Source organism: Pelobates fuscus, chromosome 6 (genome assembly GCF_036172605.1).
Source record: "Pelobates fuscus isolate aPelFus1 chromosome 6, aPelFus1.pri, whole genome shotgun sequence".
NCBI classification, from domain to species: Eukaryota; Metazoa; Chordata; class Amphibia; order Anura; family Pelobatidae; genus Pelobates; species Pelobates fuscus.
The window spans coordinates 297,782,859-297,805,484 of NC_086322.1; the positions used below are offsets into that span (position 1 = coordinate 297,782,859).

General features: G+C 40.4%; 1 protein-coding gene across 1 annotated transcript; it reads left to right on the forward strand.

Annotated features, from left to right (window-relative positions):
- Positions 1-3,004: 3,004 nt before the first annotated feature.
- On the forward strand, positions 3,005-22,284 carry TCFL5 (transcription factor like 5). Its single transcript, XM_063425921.1, has 7 exons — positions 3,005-3,131; positions 8,050-8,788; positions 12,929-13,103; positions 13,192-13,372; positions 13,559-13,793; positions 18,885-19,026; positions 22,162-22,284. Exons 2-7 carry the CDS (start codon positions 8,070-8,072, stop codon positions 22,282-22,284), a joined length of 1,575 nt encoding a protein of 524 aa, XP_063281991.1. The 5' UTR covers positions 3,005-3,131; positions 8,050-8,069.
- The last annotated feature ends 342 nt before the right edge of the window (positions 22,285-22,626 follow it).

Below are 22,626 nucleotides of genomic sequence, written 5' to 3' on the forward strand. Positions count from 1 at the left end.
ATATATAATTATGTATATATTAATATTAAAATACACGTAGACAGTGTATGCATATTTATGTGTATGTGTGTATATGTGTGTATATATATACTTAGATCATATATATAATAAATATATATATGATCTAAGTATATATAATTTATTTTTACACTGTTTTAACATTTTTTATTTTTTTTCAGACAGCAGGGGGAGTACCTGTCATTACAGGCACTCCCCCTGCTGGCAATGCCTTGGACGGCTATGCCGTCCATGTGATCGCGGGGTCCTCGCAAGGACCTCGCGATCACATGGCCCTGGGCCATATATATATATATATTTAATCAATATCATTGTACGTGTATTTTGATATTAATATATATATATAATTATGTATATATTAATATTAAAATACACGTAGACAGTGTATGCATATTTATGTGTATGTGTGTATATGTGTGTATATATATACTTAGATCATATATATAATAAATATATATATGATCTAAGTATATATAATTTATTTTTACACTGTTTTAACATTTTTAATTTTTTTTCAGACAGCAGGGGGAGTACCTGTCATTACAGGCACTCCCCCTGCTGGCAATGCCTTGGACGGCTATGCCGTCCATGTGATCGCGGGGTCCTCGCGATCACATGGCCCTGGGCGGCTGAAGAGGACGCAGGGGGACTCCCTGGGCTCCCAGGTAAGTCCCCCATACCGCGATCGCCGGCGTGGGATCGCCGGCGACCGGGTAAGTACATAAGATCGCAGGACGTACTATGCCGTCCTGCGGCTTTTAGAGCCACCAAAATAAGGACGGCATAGTACGTCCTGCGGTCTTAAGGGGTTAATGCGCGCGCGGCTCTGGCCCGGCGCTGGATTAAAGTAAGTAGCTGAAGGGGGGACCTGAGGGTGAGGGGGGACATAAGGGTTATATAGTGTCAGGAACACGAGTTTGTTTTCCTGACACTATAGTAATCCTTCAATAAGTGATGTAATGTCTTTATCATGTCCCTTAGTTCACAGTGTGTTTCATTTAGAATTCATCATCTCCTGCTCTGCTAGAGCCTGCAGCAGCCACCAGTGTGTGCTAAAGCTTAATTAACAGAGCAAGACAAAATAAAAACACTGTTCTGTAAAATCTTATTGAAATGAAACCATACAGAAACAAAAGTGATTTAACTCCTAAATGGCAAAATATTGAGCAGTGACTTTTCTGACCTAATGTCCCTTGTTCCTAGAGCTCCATATTGTTGGTGTGTCTGAGTGTATAACAGAGCTCCCCAGCAATATTACTCCCAGTAATGTGTCTGTGTGTATAACAGAGCCCCACAGCAATAATACTCCCAGTAATGTGTCTGAGTGTATAACAGAGCCCCACAGCAATAATACTCCCAGTAATGTGTCTGAGTGTATAACAGAGCTCCACAGCAATATTACTCCCAGTAATGTATCTGAGTGTATTACAGAGCTCCACAGCAATAATACTCCCAGTAATGTGTCTGTAAACTACAATAAATAAAAGTGCCACTCTTTGTCAGTTTGAAATACTGGGAGTTATTCATTATGCTAAAATTGTTTTGGTGCTAAGTTTCCCTTTAAATGTTGGATAACTGTCTCTGACATACACCTATATAGGTCTTTTTGCTCTATATAACTAGTTGTTAGGAATTTCTCAGCAAATCATTATAACATTCTTAAAGGGACACTCCACTCGGTGAGGTGCTTTACGGGTAAGGCGTATCCCACCTCGAGAAAAAAATAAATGAATAAAAATCCCTGTGCCTCTGAAGTTTGGGGTGCAAATAAACAGTCGGGGGGAAAAAATTACAGATTTAATAAATTGTTTCCATAATTGGCAAAAATTATATGCAAAAGTGTTGATGTGACTGGAAATGCCGTTAAATGTTGGTAATTCCCATAACAAATATTGTGTAATTATTCCGAAGGAGCCAGCATGTAAACACCAATCATGCGTGGGTGTAACCCTACCACCCATAATGCACAGGGGCCTAACCCTACCACCCATAATGCTCTGGGGTATAACCCTACCACCCATCATGCACAGGGAGTGTAACCCTACCACCCATAATGCACAGGGGCCTAACCCTACCACCCATAATGCACAGAGGCCTAACCCTACCACCCATAATGCACAGAGGCCTAACCGTACCACCCATAATGCACAGAGGCCTAACCCTACCACCCATAATGCAAAGGGGTGTAACCCTACCACCCATAATGCACAGAGGCCTAACCCTACCACCCATAATGCACAGGGGTGTAACCCTACCACCCATAACGCACAGAGGCCTAACCCTACCACCCATAACGCTCTGGGGTGTAACCCTACAACCCATAATGCTCTGGGGTGTAACCCTACCACCCATAATGCTCTGGGGTGTAACCCTACAACCCATAATGCTCTGGGGTGTAACCCTACCACCCATAATGCTCTGGGGCGTAATCCTACCACCCATAATGCACAGGGCCCTAACGCTACCACCCATAATGCACAGGGGCGTAATCCTACCACTCATAATGCTCTGGGGCCTAACCCTGCCACCCATAATGCACAGGGGCGTAATCCTACCACCCATAATGCTCTGGGGCCTAACCCTGCCACCCATAATGCACAGGGGCCTAACCCTACCACCCATAATGCTCTGGGGTATAACCCTACCACCCATCATGCACAGGGGCCTAACCCTACCACCCATAATGCTCTGGGGTATAATCCTACCACCCATAATGCACAGGGGTGTAACCCTACCACCCATAATGCTCTGGGGCCTAACCCTGCCACCCATAATGCCATGTATATAATCAGCTGCTATGAGGGCAGAAGGCAGTCTATTTCTAAATAAAATCCCAGCTGTTTCTGCTGTAAGTAAATGGCCGCTGAGTCTCCAATATAATGGCCGCCGTCACGTTTCAATTCCCATGAGTCCCCTTGACTGTGACGTAACCGGCCGTTAGTTTCCTTTTCCTGGAGTCCCTGCAGTGCGCCATCCAGGACGGAAGGTGGCGCTCTCCACATGCACCTACCTACCGTCTGAGGGATCCGGGGCGCTCAATGACGTCAGCAGCAGGCCGTTAGGGCGGTTTGTAGCTCCTCCCCCGCGGGTCCCCGGTGGCAGTGACGTGCTAGGTGTGTGGGGCCCTTTCCAGCTGTAACTTTTATTAATATTAATGTAAACAATTATAACAACAGATCACAGTGTTTATAGACCGAAACACTGGGAATTATTATCCAAATATTTACTGTGTGTAGAGTGATTGATATTATTATTATTATATACAGAGTGATTATTATTATTATATACAGAGTGATTATATATTATTATATACAGAGTGATTATTATTATTATATACAGAGTGATTATTATTATTATTATATACAGAGTGATTATATATTATTATATACAGAGTGATTATTATTATTATATACAGAGTGATTATATAATATTATATACAGAGTGATTATTATTATTATTATATACAGAGTGATTATATAATATTATATACAGAGTGATTATTATATACAGAGTGATTATTATTATTATATACAGAGTGATTATTATTATTGTATACAGAGTGATTATATATTATTATATACAGAGTGATAATTATTATTATATACAGAGTGATTATATATTATTATATACAGAGTGATTATTATTATTATATACAGAGTGATTATTATTATTATTATATACAGAGTGATTATATATTATTATATACAGAGTGATTATTATTATTATATACAGAGTGATTATATATTATTATATACAGAGTGATTATTATTATTATATACGGAGTGATTATATATTATTATATACAGAGTGATTATATGTTATTATATACAGAGTGATTATTATTATTATATACAGAGTGATTATATGTTATTATATACAGAGTGATTATTATTATTATTATATACAGAGTGATTATATATTATTATATACAGAGTGATAATTATTATTATATACAGAGTGATTATTATTATTATATACAGAGTGATTATTATTATTGTATACAGAGTGATTATATATTATTATATACAGAGTGATAATTATTATTATATACAGAGTGATTACTGTATATACTCGAGTATAAGTCAAGTTTTTCGGCACATTTTTTGTGCTGAAAAACCCCAACTCGACTTATACTCGAGTCAATGTCTGTATTATGGTAACCTACATTGCCATAATACAGAGAAGGGGCTGTGTAGGAGGAGGGCTGGCAGAGAGCTGTAACTTACCTTTCCTACAGCTCCTGTCAGCTCCCTTCTCCTTCGCGCCGGTCCGGTCAGCTCCCCTGTCATCTCACAGTGTAAGTCTCGCGAGAGCCGCGGAGTCATAGCGCGGCCGCGAGACTTACACTGGGACTTGCAGAGGGAACTGACCGGACCGGCGCGGAGGAGAAGGGAGCTGACAGGAGCTGCAGGAGTGGTAAGTAAACGCTCCCTGCCAGCTGCCCTCCTACACAGCCCATGCCACTGGACCACCAGGGAATGAGAGACCCCCTCCCTGCCATGTATCAAGCAGGGAGAGGGTCCAAAAAAAATATAAATAATAATATTTAAAAAAAAAAAAAATAATAATAATATAACAAAAAAATTATTAAAATAATAATTAAAAAAGGGGGCGGAGCCTGACCGCCTAGCTGTAAAGACGTGGACACCACGAGCTCCTGCCTGTCGGGCAAAAATCGGGGTCAAAGCAATGGCTACAAAGCCCAAGAACCCACCAGGGTGCACCACCCATGTCGGGGGTGCACCACTGACTCGAATGGAACGACACCGAAACCCGTTGGGGCCGGGAGAGTGGAACGCCAAGTGCGGCCTACTAGGGCTGGAGCCGGGGAGAGGCGGCCGCTCTCCCCGACACTGGAGCCCCCAAACGAATACGCTAGCATCCGACCCCCCCCCCCCCCTTTGGACCGGTGGGGGATATCCCGGTCCCAAATGGATGAACTGACCAGACCTGGGGACGGACTAACAGGCTACACCGTCTGCAGGGGCAATGCACCGCAGAGCGCGGGCAAGACGGCTCCTCGGAAAAGGCCCAAGACGCAGAGCCCAACACATCCCCTGGAGGCTTCTGCAGGGACCGGATCTGCAGGGGCTTTTGGACAGCGCTTTGCGGACGTGGAATGGCCTACCATCTAGCGGCAAAAGCGGTGGCTACATGTATACGCCCCACAACTCGCCGCCGCCAATATGTCTTCCTACCTCTAGCCTCCAGAGCAGCCACCCGGCTGCGTGGACGCCAAAAATCTTCATGGCGGGAAACAGCGCCAAGACACTCGGGCGCACCCACTCGCTTCCACACACGCAGGAGCCGGTTCCTAGAGCAAGCACTGCAAACAAACAACTCACCTGTCCCAAAAGTCTGTGATCGACGAAGCACCACCCTACCGACCCCAATTCAAGCTGCAAGCCGCGATGCTGCCCACAGGTACACCACGGATCACTGCTGGAGCGACATCTCGGCCTGGGAACATCAATGAAGGGGCCTCCAACGACATCACCCGAGACATGAGCTGGAAGGTGAGCATGGAGAAGCCTGGGCCAAACGACTGGGAGGCCAAGGCCCGTGAGAAAGCCCCCATTGGAGTAAGCAGTGGTAACCGGAACTGCCCTTCTATGGGCATTGGCTGAAAGACTTGTGAACTTTACCTGCTGTACCACAGAGCACACAGAGCAAGTAGTAGTAATGTGCCATCCATTTTATTTCCATGGTTCCTAACTTGTTGTTCCTACATTGTTGCCCCACAGTTCTTTTGCACACACTGTCGCTACGCCTAAATTGCCTACCCACAGTATTCATTGATTCTAACATCTCTGCGTACCCAGTGGCCCCAACCCCCTGATATAAGCTATAGTACCGTCCCCAAAGCTCTTTATCTCAGCATTAACTCGCCAGGACAGAGCTCTGTACTAATGTCTTTAATACTAATGTTGGCGCCATCTCTGATAGCCCGTTAGCAATGCGCCTGTATGTTTGCCTACTGTAACCGGGACGCATCCCTCTAATCTTACTTAAGAGGCTGACGACAAGCCTGTACTATCTCACCCAGAAGCGTCACCTTTATCTATATGCCTACTAGTTTGCTATATAACACACTCATGCATGTTTACCAATCTGTCTAAATAACTAACGATGAAACTGCTCTACACACACTATAGACACGTTGGAAAGCCTAAAACTATACTACTTACCTTTTAAAAATGTGTGCAATAACTATCCATGCCATATATCTGTTTTAACTATGTTATTCACCCATCTTGCTACTGCTGTTGTGGCATTACAAGAGCATGTACTCACTGAAATGCACCACAAAAATAAAGAATACAAAAAAAATTAATAATAATAATTAAAAAAAATAATAATAAAAATGCCCACCCCCCACCAAGGCTCTGCAACACATACACAAACACACACTGCATCACACACACTCACACTGCACTCATACACACACTGCACTCATACACACACTGCACTCATACACACACACTGCACTCATACACACACACACTGCATTCATAAACACACACTGCACTCATACACACACACACTGCATTCATACACACACACTGCATTCATTATATACACACACTGTAAAAAAATATACAATTAATATAATTTTTTTAGGATCTAATTTTATTTAGAAATTTACCAGTAGCTGCTGAATTTCCCACCCTAGTCTTATACTCGAGTCAATAAGTTTTCCCAGTTTTGGGGGGTAAAATTAGGGGCCTCGGCTTATATTCGGGTCGGCTTATACTCGAGTATATATGGTATATAATATTATATACAGAGTGATTATTATTATTATATACAGAGTGATTATATATTATATACAGGAAGGTTAATATTATATACAGAGTGATTATTATTATTATTATATATACAGAGTGATTATTAATATTATATACAGAGTGATTCATATCTACTGTATACAGAGTGATTATTATTATTATTATATACAGAGTGATTATTATTATTATATACAGAGTGATTATATAATATATACAGAGTGATTATTATTATTATTATTATTATATACAGAGTGATTATATAATATTATATACAGAGTGATTAATATTATATATAGAGTGAATATTATTATATATAGAAAGGTTAATATTATATACAGAGTGATTATTATTATATACAGAGTGATTCATATTACATACAGAGTAAACTATAAATTTTTTTTTTATTTTATTCTTTATTTTTGGTGCAATTGATTGTACAAACAGGCTCATGGTGCCACAACAGCAGATACAGGCAGGTTAATGCAGACATGGTCATGACAATATACAGTTGCACATTTTTAAAATATAATAAAACCGGTTGTAAACGTTAGTGGGATCGTTGCAAATAAAATAATTGTATTGGCATTCGTGAAATATCTTTAGAAAGTGATTATATAATATTATATACAGAGTGATTAATATTACATACAGAGTGATTATATATTATTATATACAGAGTGATTAATATTACATACAGAGTGATTATATATTATTATATACAGAGTGATTATATAACATTATATACAGAGTGATCAATATTATATATAGAGTGAATATTATTATATATAGAAAGGTTAATATTACATACAGAGTGATTATATATAGAAAGGTTAATATTATATACAGAGTGATTATTATTATATACAGAGTGATTCATATTACATACAGAGTGATTATATAATATTATATACAGAGTGATTAATATTACATACAGAGTGATTATATATCATTGTATACAGAGTGATTATATAATATTATATACAGAGTGATTCATCTTATATATAGAGTGAATATTATTATATATAGAAAGGTTAATAATACATACAGAGTGATTATATATTATTAAATACAGAGTGATTCATATTATATACAGAGTAATTATTATTATTATATGCAGAGTGATTCATATTATATACAGAGTGATTAATATTATATACAGAGTGATTCATATCTACTGTATACAGAGTGATTAATACTATGTATAGAAAGGTTAATATTATATATTTTTTATTTTCGTGGACAGTGTGACTCTCTGATGCCATAATGTACAGTTCAATCCAAGCGCAGAGCATGGCATCAAGCACCCATACCCTCTCATCCGACCCTACTGCTTCTACAGGGCCCAGAGGTTCCAGGGAAGTCATGGGGAATGAACAGGCCATGAATTTTACAGCCACTGACTTAAACATAGTGGAAATGACTGAGGTGGAGTATACACAGCTTCAGCAAATCCTTTATTCACACATGGACGCTCAAGCCTCAGAGGGGGAAATGGAGGCCAAGCTTAACTCTTCTTTCTACACAGCCAGCAACTCATCAAGCCTTTCCCAGTATCTATCCTCCAGTGTGAAAAACCAAACCAGCTTCACTACTTCTAGTTCAGGAGGGCCCAGTGTTCACCATGGAATATACCAGTCAGCTCTGGTGTCTGAGAGTAGCATGCTTACTTCCAACCATTCCCTTGGACCCCCAGACTTTAAGGACTTTAAGTCGCTAATGCTGAACGAGTCCCACCTGACTTTAAACCAAGCTGAGAAGACTCCGAGCGAGAATAATAAAGATCCCAAGAGGTTAAGCTTGGCCCGAGTACAGCATTGTGATAATACTGGTGGAACCAATAAAGAAAATGAGAACTTGCTGCCAAATTGCGAAGCCAGGTCTAAATCCACAGTTCGTGTTCGGTTAGAGGACAGATTCAACAGTATGAAGGCTGAAATGCCCAGGTCGCAAGAACTGCAGGAGTCTGGGGTTCCCATGAACAAGTATGTTCGTTTTTCTACATACATAATGCAAGCATGTTATATGATAATGTTTAGCAAAATGTATTTAAAAATAAACTGTTACGTCTCTGGAAATAGCACCATTTAATGAAACACAGAATATCACCTACCATTGTAGCCGTTATGGAGCCATGAGTCTCCTGGCACTATGCACAATTTGGTAAGTAGTCAAATTGTTTTCTAATAGTTTGACACTTACCTGGGTATTCTACTTTAGGTATTCAGCCTGCTCTTCCTGAATACCTAAAGCAGAAGATGGATTTCAGTATCCCCTATTTGGATGTAACTTTAGGGATATTTGAAATGGACCAGACCGGAAGCACCGAGAAAAGCCAGATAAGTGTCAAAAAGCTTGAAAACTGTTTGCTTAGCGTGGCCAGTTCCAGGGGACTCCAGACACCATGACAACTCAGGGTGCTACAATGGTTATGGTGCTTAAAAGGACACTAAAGACATCAAAACAACTTTACCTTAATGAAGCAGTTTTGGTGTGTAGATCAAACCCCTGCTGTCTCACTACTCAATTCTCTGCCATTTAGGAGTTAAATCACTATTGATTCTGTTTATGCAACCCCAGCCACACCTCCTTTGGCTGTTACTGACACAGACTGCATGAAAACAAAATGGTTTAATTTCCAATCTGATGTAACTTGCTTTCAAAGTTCTTATCTACTGCTCTGTAAATTGAACTTAAATCACACACAGGAGGCTCCTGCAGGGACTAGCAAGCTATTAACAGAGCAGAAGATAAGAAATTCTAAATTAAACAACATTTGAAATAAAGGAAATGTAAACATTATATGAATCTTTACAGGAAGTGTTTAGGAAGGCAGTGTCAGTCACATGCAGGGATGTGTAAATAGGACTCCATAAACAAAATTATTTATCTCCTAAATGGCAGAGAATTGAGCCGTAAGACAGGGGCATGATCTAAACACCAAAACTGCTTAATTAAGCTAATGTTGTTTTGGTGACTATAGTGTCCCTTTCAGAAATCCCAACCTCATATCATATCCCACTCTTTGTAAAAAAAATGAATTAATTAAATCCCAACCTCATAAACTAATTCAGGTAGTGGTATATTCCACTCATGATCCCACTTGACTATAGCGTCTTTTAAAACTAACCTTTACACTTTTTTTTTTTTTTTTTTTTTTTCCAATTTATGTTTTTATTAGAATTGGATATTCATAATATAACTTTGTCATAATATGAGAGTAATATCAATAATTAGGTAACATAAGATTATAACAATAATAAGAAATAGGTAGCACAGTATTATAGTGATGACTCAGAGTTCGCTCTGCTTTAGTGTAACATATATCAACCTGACTATATCCACATTTAGTGTCCGGTTACAATACCAAGTCGTCTGTTGGGGCTGTAAGAGGTATATTGAGGAGTAGGTGACGCTCAGGTGAGGTTTCAGGTGGTGACTGGTCTCGCGCTACTTGCGCCACAGCTGGTCAGCGATACGGGATCTGAGGGTATGTGTGCCGCCACTTAATGGTGAGGCTTGTGAGTGTCTCTTGGGTAATTTCGCTATATACATGTTTGTCTTCGGACCCAGATTGCTTTTGGGCGTACTTTGCGCTGCGGTGTCCTCTTCTGTGGAGTCTGGCCCCCCGGGCTCCGGAAGGTGCAGCTGATTGAGAAACTCCTTTTGGTCGTCCATAGAAGTCAGGGTGAGCGTCTGGTTTCCCCGTGGTACCTCCAGGGACCCGTCTGCTCCCCATCGGTATCTGACTCCTGCTCCTCGCAATCGTTTGGCAACTGGTGCAAGTTGCCTCCGTTCCGCAAGTGCTGCGAATGGTATATCCCCATATAGGGCCACCGTGTTGCCTTCCATTTGCACAGTGCCCAGGTCTCTTGAGCGGGACATGATGGCGGTGCGGGTTGCCATGTCCTTTGTGACCACTATAGTGTCTCTGGTCGCGTTTTCCGGTGCCGTTGCCGCTTTCCGGATTCGAAACGCTGAAAGTATTGCGGCGGGGTCAGCGCCTCCTTTAAGGCCCATTGAAGATAATAGGCGATGTATATAGGGTATTAATGCCTCTCCTTCCACATTTTCTGGAATCCCTCTGAGGCGTATGTTCCGCCTTCTGTGTCGAGCTTCCATAGTGGTGACAGTTCGGGTTAGTTTCTGGACTTGTGAGGAGAGAGTCTGCATTGTGTCTTGGGAGTTCTGCATCTGGTGGTCTCTTGCCTTTTCTCTAGTTTCCATTGCTGTTAGCCTTTGTTGGATGTCCCCCACCTCTTTCTGTGTGTTTAAAATATCTGCCCTCCACACTTCTCTCATTTCTTGTAAGAGATCCCTGATGTCTCTTTTCGTGACAGGGGATGATTCTGCCTCTGATTCTGTATCAGGACATGGGAGTTCAGACTCTGCTGTATGTGAGGTAAGGCTTTCCCTGTCGTCCTGGGAGTCTTCCTCTGCACTACTAACTGCGGCCGCCATCTTGGCAGCTGCCTGTGGAGTAGGCCTTGTAAATGATAGCCGGATATCGGCTAATTTGGGTGTCTCTGGCTGGCGGTTTTTCTTATTTTTGCGCCCCATTAGTGTCTCTAGTCGAGGGGCGTGTGTGTGGCCGGTTTTGGGAGCTGGATGTCGGGTGAGTGCTTACTTTTTTTGTCTGCTGATACGGAGCTCCACACACTTGCGTCTTGTTCGCTCGGCAGCCGGCCACGCCCCCCCCCACTTTTTTTTATGTGGTGTTCCATTTTCATTTAAATATATTTTAAAGATCTAGCAATTGTCATCACAACCCAGTTTAGTCCTGGCACAGCCAGGGCACACATTGCAGAAGGAAGACTGTTTATTGTAACTTTTGCACAAACTAAGTTCAACCATAGAATAAGGAAGATCTGGTAAGAATGATTGACAGAGAGATGGAGGCAGGATAGAGTTACGGGGTGGGGTGATTTCTACATTTAATTTTACCTTATATGTGACATATATAATATATGTTATATGTTAAAGGATCACTATAGGGTCAGGAACACAAACATGTATACCTGACCCTATAGTGTTAACACCACCATCTAGCCCCCCTGGGCCCGTCATGCCTCCATAAATATAGTAGAAATCTTACTGTATTCAAGCCTGAAGCTGTACAACTGCATGCTGTTAGACTCAGAAAAACAAGCAGTCTGCTGACATGTGGTAGCCTGATCCAATCACAATGCTTCCTCATAGACTGACAAAGAGGCAGATCAGGGGCAGAGCCAGCATGATTCAAACACAGCCCTGGCCAATCAGCATCTTCTCATAGAGATGAATTGAATCAATGAATCTCTATGAGGAAAGTTCAGTGTCTGCATGCAGAGGGAGGAGATACTGAATCACAGGATGCTGTGCACAGTGCTGCCCTGTGCTCTGCTGACGGCAGATCTGAGTGGATGGAGGCATATTATGCCTCCATCTACTCCGAAGTCCCTCTGGTTCACTCTGAGTGACTGCAACTGGAGGTGTTCCTAGCTTTCAATGTAAACACTGTATTTTCTCAGAAAATACAGTGTTTACATGAGAAAGGCTGAAGGGAGCTATAGTTCTCACCTGAACAACCTAATTAAGCTGAAGTTGTTCAGGTGACTATAGTGTCCCCTTAAATATAAGGGATAAGGAAACCTAACATTAGAAATCCTGGGAAGTGATAGTCCCCTCCCCAATCACATTTATATTAGCACTTTATTCATCTTTGTGAGGACAGTCCTGTGTATTCACAAAAAGTCTATTCAGGTTTACAGAGCCATAATTACACTCCTTCAGAATAGAAACATTTGTTAGATTTAATCATATTGTTACCGGTGCCTCTAATTTCCCTTTCTTACTATATTGGACAGGCTCAGCATCGTTCTCTCCCTTTTCACTTTATACTTACATTGAACCAAATGACACACTGTAATTTTTATTTATACAGTTTTATTTTTATTACTGATGCTATAGTAGGTTTTCACTTAAAGGTGAGTAAGTACCATGTTTACGCAGGCGAAGAGCCGTGACATACCATTAATGTGTGTAAGGTTTTTCTGGTACCTGCGTTAATAGAACCACGTGCTATTTTTCAGTTGTAGATATTTTTTACACATTTGTAACTATTCTGTCCTCTTCTTATTCTATAGTTTGGTGAACCTAATTCGCCACCCTTCGCAACTCATCGGCGTCCAACAGCAGAGCAAGTGTTCCACGCTGGTGAAAAATAAAGCATCGCCTGGCACATCTGCACTACCGTTTGCTTACCCAGTGTTCACAAGTGGCAGCAATTCTAGTGGGAATGGAAATAGTTCCCAAAGCCAGGTATGATCCTTTCTGTCTAGTAGTTTGCACGGCATTTACACCACCCTAATCTTTGAGGAATGAGTGAGCTGTGTGTCTTCATTTCCAGACCAGTTCCTCTGCAGGCTGCATGAGTTCTTGCCCTCTCTCCGAAGTATCCATACACCAGGAATTATCGATGCCAAGGACATTTTCCTTTTGCTATCAGCAGGAAGTTGAACCGGCTAATCAGACTGTAGGCACGCAAAATAAACACTTACCTGATCAAGTGTGGATAAAAGTGGGAGGTGAGTCTGTGAATTATCCCTTATCACAGTCGCATGTCAATAAATGAAGATGAATGAGATCACCAGATCCTCTAAATCGGAGCACGTACCGTATCATCCGTTCTTAGTACAGTAATCTGCTATAGTTAGCTGATGTATGAGTTTAAACTATTGTTTTGTCTAATGTAACAATAACAATTCACTTGTTATCTTTATTTTCTAAACTAGCACTCCACAAAAGAAGTCGTGGTCGAATGCGCCAGCTGGACACCAGCGCCGAACAGAACGTGCTTAATGACATACAGAATGTGCTCGACGGTCAAAGCAAGACAACTTCTTTGCCATCCACACAACCAAATGTTAGTGAGTCCACAGTGGGCAGCCAGAAACAATCAGGAACTTCTCAGCGGCGGGAGAAGCATAACCGTATGGAGAGAGATAGACGGTAAGGGAAAAGCTGCAGCTGAATTATCCGTTGAGGAGAGTCTGCTAGTTTATCCTTCTCTCCGACTTCAATAACGTTTTAACAAAACTGAAATCTAGCAAAATCGCAAAGCAATAATAAGCAGTTTTTTTAACGAAGAAACTATATTTATTAAAACTTCCAAGTGATAGGTCTGCTTTTATGATGATTTATTATTAGAATACTTACTCTCGGATGCTTAACATATTTTTCTGCTGTATAGAGTGTTTTTTTTATTTATTAATTTTGTATAACCTTCTCTTTATTCCATGAAATAATGTTTACATGGGACATTTCGGCATTTGATCGTGCATACATATATCACAGCAAGTCCAAAACCTCTTTGTATTTCACGAGGCAATTTGCTGCTTTGCTTATTCCAGGGCTGAATGAAGCTCGCTGCAGTGCTCTGAGTGTGTGCAGCGTGCCTTCCAGTTTATAAAATGACTGATTCCAATAAAAATGGTCCTTTTCCTAACATTATCAGTGCTTAGTTGATATACCCCTATTGTACACTTAGGGGTCAACAAAAAAGAAATATGATAAAGAGTCCCGTTTTTTTTTTTTTTTTTTATAGTCTTTATTTTTTGCGTGCATACGATTTACAAACATTCCGTCAATGCCCCAATAGCTATGACAGACAAGCAATTACCGGTTTTAATCTTTATGTGGGTGCTTTCAAGTGTCTGCAGGGATTTGATAGTTGTAACAGTAGTGAATAAACGTTGTCTTTATATGTATCCGACCTTTAATAAAAAAAGATACTGACATAGCGTGATACAGTTACAAAGTTTTATTTCCCATACGAAAAAACCCCTATAAGAGGAACTCTTACAGTGTAAAATGGTGAAACTTATTTCTAAGATTCACTATCAAAGCATGGTAATACAGAGTATTGGTTAGTGGGTAGATGGTTACCGCTCCGTTGATCTTTAGTTCCAGACCGGTCCTGTGCACTCGGGTCGGTCCTTACAGAGACGCCAAATAACCGGTACTGCTGCAATTATTTCAAATTCAAAAGTCCCGCCAGGAACACGATCTACGCGTTTCGCTCGTTCCAACGAGCTTTCTCAAGATACAGTGTACTGGGGGACTGTGCTTACATATATACATCAATCAATTATAAAATCATTCCATTGAAAAATCATTCAATTAAAAATATCATCTCATACATATAAATCTTCTGTGTGTCTCCACATTCCACGAACCTCATAATCTTTTTAATCTTATGACCACATATAATTATTTTGTTAAAACGTGAACTATAAGTCATGAATTTATGATTAATAGACAATTTAAATCGATATAATCTTATGTTACTGACGGAACAATTAGTTCCACTCTTACATGCAGTAAAAATTTGTTTCAGCAAACGACTTCTGTTCCGTTTCTTTATAGGTAAAAACGTAATTAAAACTTGAACCTTTACTTAATGTAACATCAATCCATTTTCAAGCCTAGTATATGGTATAACTTTATGCGTGATTTAAATCAGCTCGATCTTATGTATCTGATAACAACACGCAATTATTTAATATTGGTTAATATAAATATGCATAATTAAGATACATATTATAAATCATAGATCAATATACAGTTTAGATCGCCATAGTCTTACTTAGCTGACGGAACTATTAAGTTCCGATTTTTTACGCAATAAAAGTTAAATTTATTAAACAAATTATATCTTGCTGTTTCTCTATTTGTTCAGGACTTGATTAAAACACAAACCTTAAATTAATGTATAATAGATCAGTTTCTAAACCTAGTTCAAACGAGGTAAAACATAGCAGACACTTTCAATCAGTACACTCTTCTGTCCCTAATGAAAGCCAATAAGTCCCAATCTTTTGTGCAGTAAAACAATAATGAACAATATATTATTCTCCATTTTATCATGTTTCCGATCTTATTGTTCTTTCTTCCTGTATGCTGTTCACAGCCTTAAAAATAACGATCAAAATATTGCAATCTTAGTGAAAATTTCCTTTTGTCTTTATATACATGTGCTTCTAGATATGTGCAGACATCCCTATATTCGTACTTAAAAGGAACAAACCTCATTCCTATACGGGATGTCTCACTTATTCCAATGTCATATGGAGATAAATATATAGAGATAGAGTGATGTCAATTAAAAAGAAGTCTAGTAAAATAATATATATGCACACTGTGGATCCTGTTCAAAAACATTATTTTCTTGAATCATAAAATATGTGCTATTTCCACTTCAGCATTCAGACCAAATGGGGCTAAGGTTTCTAAAGTGTAGATCCAGTAAGTTTCTCTATGTATTAAACATTTTACCAGATCTCCCCCCCTCCAAGGGACTTTAATGTTCTGAATTCCACAATAGGATAAAGATGCTGGATTACTATTATGATGTGTAGTAAAATGTTCTAACAGTGAATGTTTATCAAATTTTCTATTGATATTATATACATGTTCTCCCAATCTTGTCTTTAGCATTCGTTTCGTTTGTCCTACATATTGTAGACCACAAGTACAACTCAATAAACAAATAATCTGTTTGGAATTGCAGGTTATGCATTCCTTTATTTTATATTTTCTCTTCGTGGTTACTGCTGAAAATTCAAAAATGGCGCCAAAAGGTGGACCTTCTAATTTGCATATTCTGCAAGACTCACATTTAAAAAAGCCTACATGGGAATTTAAAAAATGTTTCTCAGGAGACGGTCCATAGCTATGTACTAACTTATCTTTCAAAGTTGGTGCTCCCCTAAATATAATTTTGGGTTTTGATGGTAAAAATGGTGCCAAAATAATTGCGTGTTGTTATCAGATACATAAGATCGAGCTGATTTAAATCACGCATAAAGTTATACCATATACTAGGCTTGAAAATGGATTGATGTTACATTAAGTAAAGGTTCAAGTTTTAATTACGTTTTTACCTATAAAGAAACGGAACAGAAGTCGTTTGCTGAAACGAATTTTTACTGCATGTAAGAGTGGAACTAATTGTTCCGTCAGTAACATAAGATTATATCGATTTAAATTGTCTATTAATCATAAATTCATGACTTATAGTTCACGTTTTAACGAAATAATTATATGTGGTCATAAGATTAAAAAGATTATGAGGTTCATGGAATGTGGAGACACACAGAAGATTTATATGTATGAGATGATTTTTTAATTGAATGATTTTTCAATGGAATGATTTTATAATTGATTGATGTATATATGTAAGCACAGTCCCCCAGTACACTGTATCTTGAGAAAGCTCGTTGGAACGAGCGAAACGCGTAGATCGTGTTTCTGGCGGGACTTTTGAATTTGAAATAATTGCAGCAGTACCGGTTATTTGGCGTCTCTGTAAGGACCGACCCGAGTGCACAGGACCGGTCTGGAACTAAAGATCAACGGAGCGGTAACCATCCACCCACTAACCGATACTCTGTATTACCATGCTTTGATAGTGAATCTTAGAAATAAGTTTCACCATTTTACACTGTAAGAGTTCCTCTTATAGGGGTTTTTTCGTATGGGAAATAAAACTTTGTAACTGTATCACGCTATGTCAGTATCTTTTTTTATTAAAGGTCGGATACATATAAAGACAACGTTTATTCACTACTGTTACAACTATCAAATCCCTGCAGACACTTGAAAGCACCCACATAAAGATTAAAACCGGGACTCTTTATCATATATACAGGGGGCAGAAACACTGACAGATTGGCTGTCAATCAGGCAACCAGGAAAGTTTCCATATGCTTCCATTACCTGCCGAGATAACAGACATGGCAGGTGTGCAGGGCTAGAGTGCTCCCTTCTTCCCCGGCACAGACCTTGTACTACTTGCCTGTGTGTGTAAGGAGACTGGCGTTCTCCCGGCTGATGGTTAATTTGCAGAGAGCATGACATTATAGAATATGCTATTTTATAATATAGTATTTCTTCCATCTTCACCTAGTTTGCTTTTAATTTTACTAAGCTATGTAGTGCCCTTTATCTCATTTTAGGTCGCACCGTGGTTACTGCAATTCTTTTCCTTCCCTGATAGGTTTTGTACCCTTTTCATTTTTTTTATTTCCGCAGTGTGCGTGTTTGTAAGGATGTCTTTACTCCCTCTCTGATCAGCAGAGTAATAGTTTGAGCTTGTGTATTGATTGACTTGTTATGTCTCTCTTGTGTCAGCATATATTGCATTGAACATAAAAAATGGACAGCGAGCGTTGTATATCCAGTGTGACGGTAGTCACCATCACTGGGAGCATAAGGTGGATATTTATGTAGGTCCCTAGATGACTTATGTTTAGGTTACCCTGTGCCCATTATAGGTGCAGGGTGTGTATTGTTATTTGTTAAAGGTCACTAATGTGTATTCCTGACCCTACAGTGTTAAAATACCATGTTGGACCCCCAGCCTCCCCATTCCCTACTTAAAAAGGTAAAGAACTCACCTTATTCCAGTGCCGTATGAGTCTGCCGGCGCTGGCTCCGCCCTCAATCTGCTTTCTTGGCTGAAATCATCGTTAATCCAATCAATCCAATGCTTTACCATAGGAAAGTTCTGACGATCTCAGCCAAGGAGGTGTGCTTAGGGGCAGAGCCAAATGGCATGCAAAGAGTGGAGACGCTGAACATAATGCTGTACATTGTGCATCACTGACCCAGGAAGCACCTGGATGTGTCCCTAGGCAGTAATGTAAACATAGATTTTTTTTTTTCTGAAAAGGCAGTTTTTAGTTTTACGTAGCACTGAGTAACCGCTGGTTTCAGTGCTGTTAGAGTTAGGGTTCACAAACGCCCATTTAGGGTATCTTTACAGTAAAGTGTACTGTGCCAGAATATTCCCAGCAGACTTTGGGGGTTAAATTATAGTGAACTGAATGTCAAAATTTAGGCTAAAATAGCCGAGCTACGATTAGAGCAGAGTTATATTTGAGTAGTTATTTTTTTGCCTTTCAATTTTCAGTTCACTATAGCTCAGTGTTTAGAGAATAAACCCCTTTGTCCTTGATAAAATATACTTTGTGTATACTCTGTGTGTACCTACCAAAAGAAAAATTGTGTACTTTTTTTTTTTTTTTTTTTTTTTTGCAGGCGCAGAATAAGGGTTTGCTGTGATGAACTGAACAATTTAGTTCCGTTTTGTAATGTTGACACAGATAAAGCCACAACTTTGCAATGGACTACTGCATTTCTGAAATATATCCAGGAGAGACATGGAGAATCACTCAGAAAGGTAACTGTGTGTGGCTTTTAGTGTCAATACTGGGCCGTATAATACTATCTAAGGCTATCATTAGTGACTGTTTCTGTCCCCAGTACCGGGCTGTATAATACTACCTAAGGCTGTCATTGGTGACTGTGTCTGTCCCCAGTACCGGGCCGTATAATACTATCTAAGGCTGTTATTAGTGACTGTGTCTGTCCCCAGTACCGGGCCGTATAATACTATCCAAGGCTATCATTAGTGACTGTGTCTGTCCCCAGTACCGGGCCGTATAATACTATCTAAGGCTGTTATTAGTGACTGTGTCTGTCCCCAGTACCGGGCCATATAATACTATCTAAGGCTGTCATTAGTGACTGTGTCTGTCCCCAGTACCGGGCCGTATAATACTATCTAAGGCTGTTATTAGTGACTGTGTCTGTCCCCAGTACCGGGCTGTATAATACTATCCAAGGCTATCATTAGTGACTGTGTCTGTCCCCAGTACCGGGCTGTATAATACTACCTAAGGCTGTCATTGGTGACTGTGTCTGTCCCCAGTACCGGGCCGTATAATACTATCTAAGGCTGTTATTAGTGACTGTGTCTGTCCCCAGTACCGGGCCTTATAATACTATCTAAGGCTGTTATTAGTGACTGTGTCTGTCCCCAGTACCGGGCCGTATAATACTATCTAAGGCTATCATTAGTGACTGTGTCTGTCCCCAGTACCGGGCCGTATAATACTATCTAAGGCTGTTATTAGTGACTGTGTCTGTCCCCAGTACCGGGCTGTATAATACTACCTAAGGCTGTCATTGGTGACTGTGTCTGTCCCCAGTACCGGGCCGTATAATACTATCCAAGGCTATCATTAGTGACTGTGTCTGTCCCCAGTACCGGGCTGAATAATACTACCTAAGGCTGTCATTAGTGACTGTGTCTGTCCCCAGTACCGGGCCGTATAATACTATCTAAGCCTGTCATTAGTGACTGTGTCTGTCCCCAGTACCGGGCCGTATAATACTACCTAAGGCTGTCATTAGTGACTGTGTCTGTCCCCAGTACCGGGCCGTATAATACTATCTAAGGCTCTCATTAGTGACTGTGTCTGTCCCCAGTACTGGACCGTATAATACAATCTAAGGCTTTCATTAGTGACTGTGTCTGTCCCCAGTACTGGGCCGTATAATCCTACCTAAGGCTGTCATTAGTGACTGTGTCTGTCCCCAGTACCGGGCCGTATAATACTATCTAAGGCTGTCATTAGTGACTGTGTCTGTCCCCAGTACTGGGCCGTATAATCCTACCTAAGGCTGTCATTAGTGACTGTGTCTGTCCCCAGTACCGGGCCGTATAATACTATCTAAGGCTGTCATTAGTGACTGTGTCTGTCCCCAGTACTGGGCCATATAATACTACCTAAGGCTGTTATTAGTGACTGTGTCTGTCCCCAGTACTGGGCTGTATAATACTATCTAAGGCTCATTAGTGACTGTGTCTGTCCCCAGTACCGGGCCATATAATACTATCTAAGGCTGTCATTAGTGACTGTGTCTGTCCCCAGTACTGGGCTGTATAATACTACTAGTCTGGGTGCTTTGTCCTGCAATGTACAATGCTATCTCATTAGTGACTGTGTCTGTCCCCAGTACCGGGCCATATAATACTATCTAAGGATGTTATTAGTGACTGTGTCTGTCCCCAGTACCGGGCCATATAATACTATCTAAGGCTGTCATTAGTGACTGTGTCTGTCCCCAGTACCGGGCCATATAATACTATCTAAGGCTGTCATTAGTGACTATGTCTGTCCCCAGTACTGGGCTGTATAATACTACTAGTCTGGGTGCTTTGTCCTGCAATGTAATCATTGCAGTTTTATAGAAACTGCAATGATTACATTGCAGGACTAAGACTGCCTCTAGTGGCTGTCAGTTAGATTACCGACTTTTGGTTACCTAACTGAAGCTTGACATGCTCACGCATCAGTTAGATCCCCATAGGAAAGCATTGAAGCAATGCTTTCCTATACAGAGGGCCTAAGGCGCCCGCTGCTCATGTGCATTAGCGCCCCACCTCGGGTGACGTCAGAGGAGGCTGAGTGCCGACCCAGTGCTAGGGGAGATCAGTGCTGGAATCAGGTGAGTAAAGAGAGGGTTTATTAATCCTTAGAGTGCTGGGGGTCAGGGAGGCAGAGGAAAATGTAGTGCTAAAAATACTGATATATCCCTTTAACACTGATTGGAGGGACAGCGTCACGGGGACTTCTGACATTATAACCACTTCAATGAGATGGAATGCTTATAGTGCCTACAGTGTCCCTTTAAATAATCTGTAGATTTGTTTTAACTGTCACTTTACATATAAAGTCCTCTGTATACAAGGCTGGCTATACCCAGCACCCACCATCAAGTCATTTAAAAAAAGAAATGTATAAATGGTTTTTCATATATTGAAATGGTCACTTGGAAAAATGCATGCTGGAAAAAGCTCTCTCACAGACACCCTCAGATATCGCTACACATTTTCTCAGACACGACTCATGGGCACCGTACTACAAACCCCAACTCACAGTAAATTAGACACTCTCAGACTCTCTTAAAGACACACAGAAGCTCTGATACAATTTCAGACTCTCACAGACACTCTGAAAATACAGACTCACACAGTGACATGATTACGGATTCATACAGATACGCTCAGATAGAATTTCATACTCTCACACTGAATTAGACACTCTCAGACTCTTAAAGACACACACACACACACATTAGAACAATTACAGACTCTCACAGACACTCTGAAAATACAGACTCACGCAGTGACATGATTACGGACTCACACAGACACGCTCAGATAGAATTACAGCCTGTCACACAGACTCTCATTGTAATACAAATCAATACAGATAATGGGATCTGACGATTGGCAGTTATCTCTGGCTATTCTATAGGTAGACACTGTGCCAACGGTTTGTCATTATTGGCCCATAATTCCATATTTATAAACCATTCGTATGATGTTGGTATATGAGCTCTCCCACCCCCTTTCATGTTCTGTTCCAGCTAATTAATATTTTATAAATGGACACAGAAAGCACTTCTTGTCACAGATGAGAATTTCTCCATTTTAAACACATTTAAACTCTGACTTGACTTGTAGGAATTTGAAAGTGTATTTTGTGGAAAAACAGGAAGACGATTAAAATTGAAGTCATCTGAAGGCTTAAGGGCTGGCCTTGTTCAGGAGATGGCCCAGAGAAGCTCAGCCACAGGTATCCAGTAATCCACAGAGCTTGCAGTCAGTGGAGACGCAGTATGATCTTTTGGCACGGAAAGATGCTCATTCCTAATAGATAGACAGAGACTTCACTTCTGCACAAACAATATGTTAATGTCAAATGTCCAAAACGCGTTTGGTACAGCTAATGCACATTTCACTTCACCTAGAGCTACTACTGAACACTGCGTTAGTTACAGGACCTGATGTGTGTGTGAGGACAATAATAACCATTTGCCAGCCTGCCCTGCAATGGTTTTTGTATAATTTATTTTGTCATATTCGTATTAGGAAAATGACCGTTAAACGTAGTGTCCTAGCATCACTTACATTTTATTGCATTTCTTA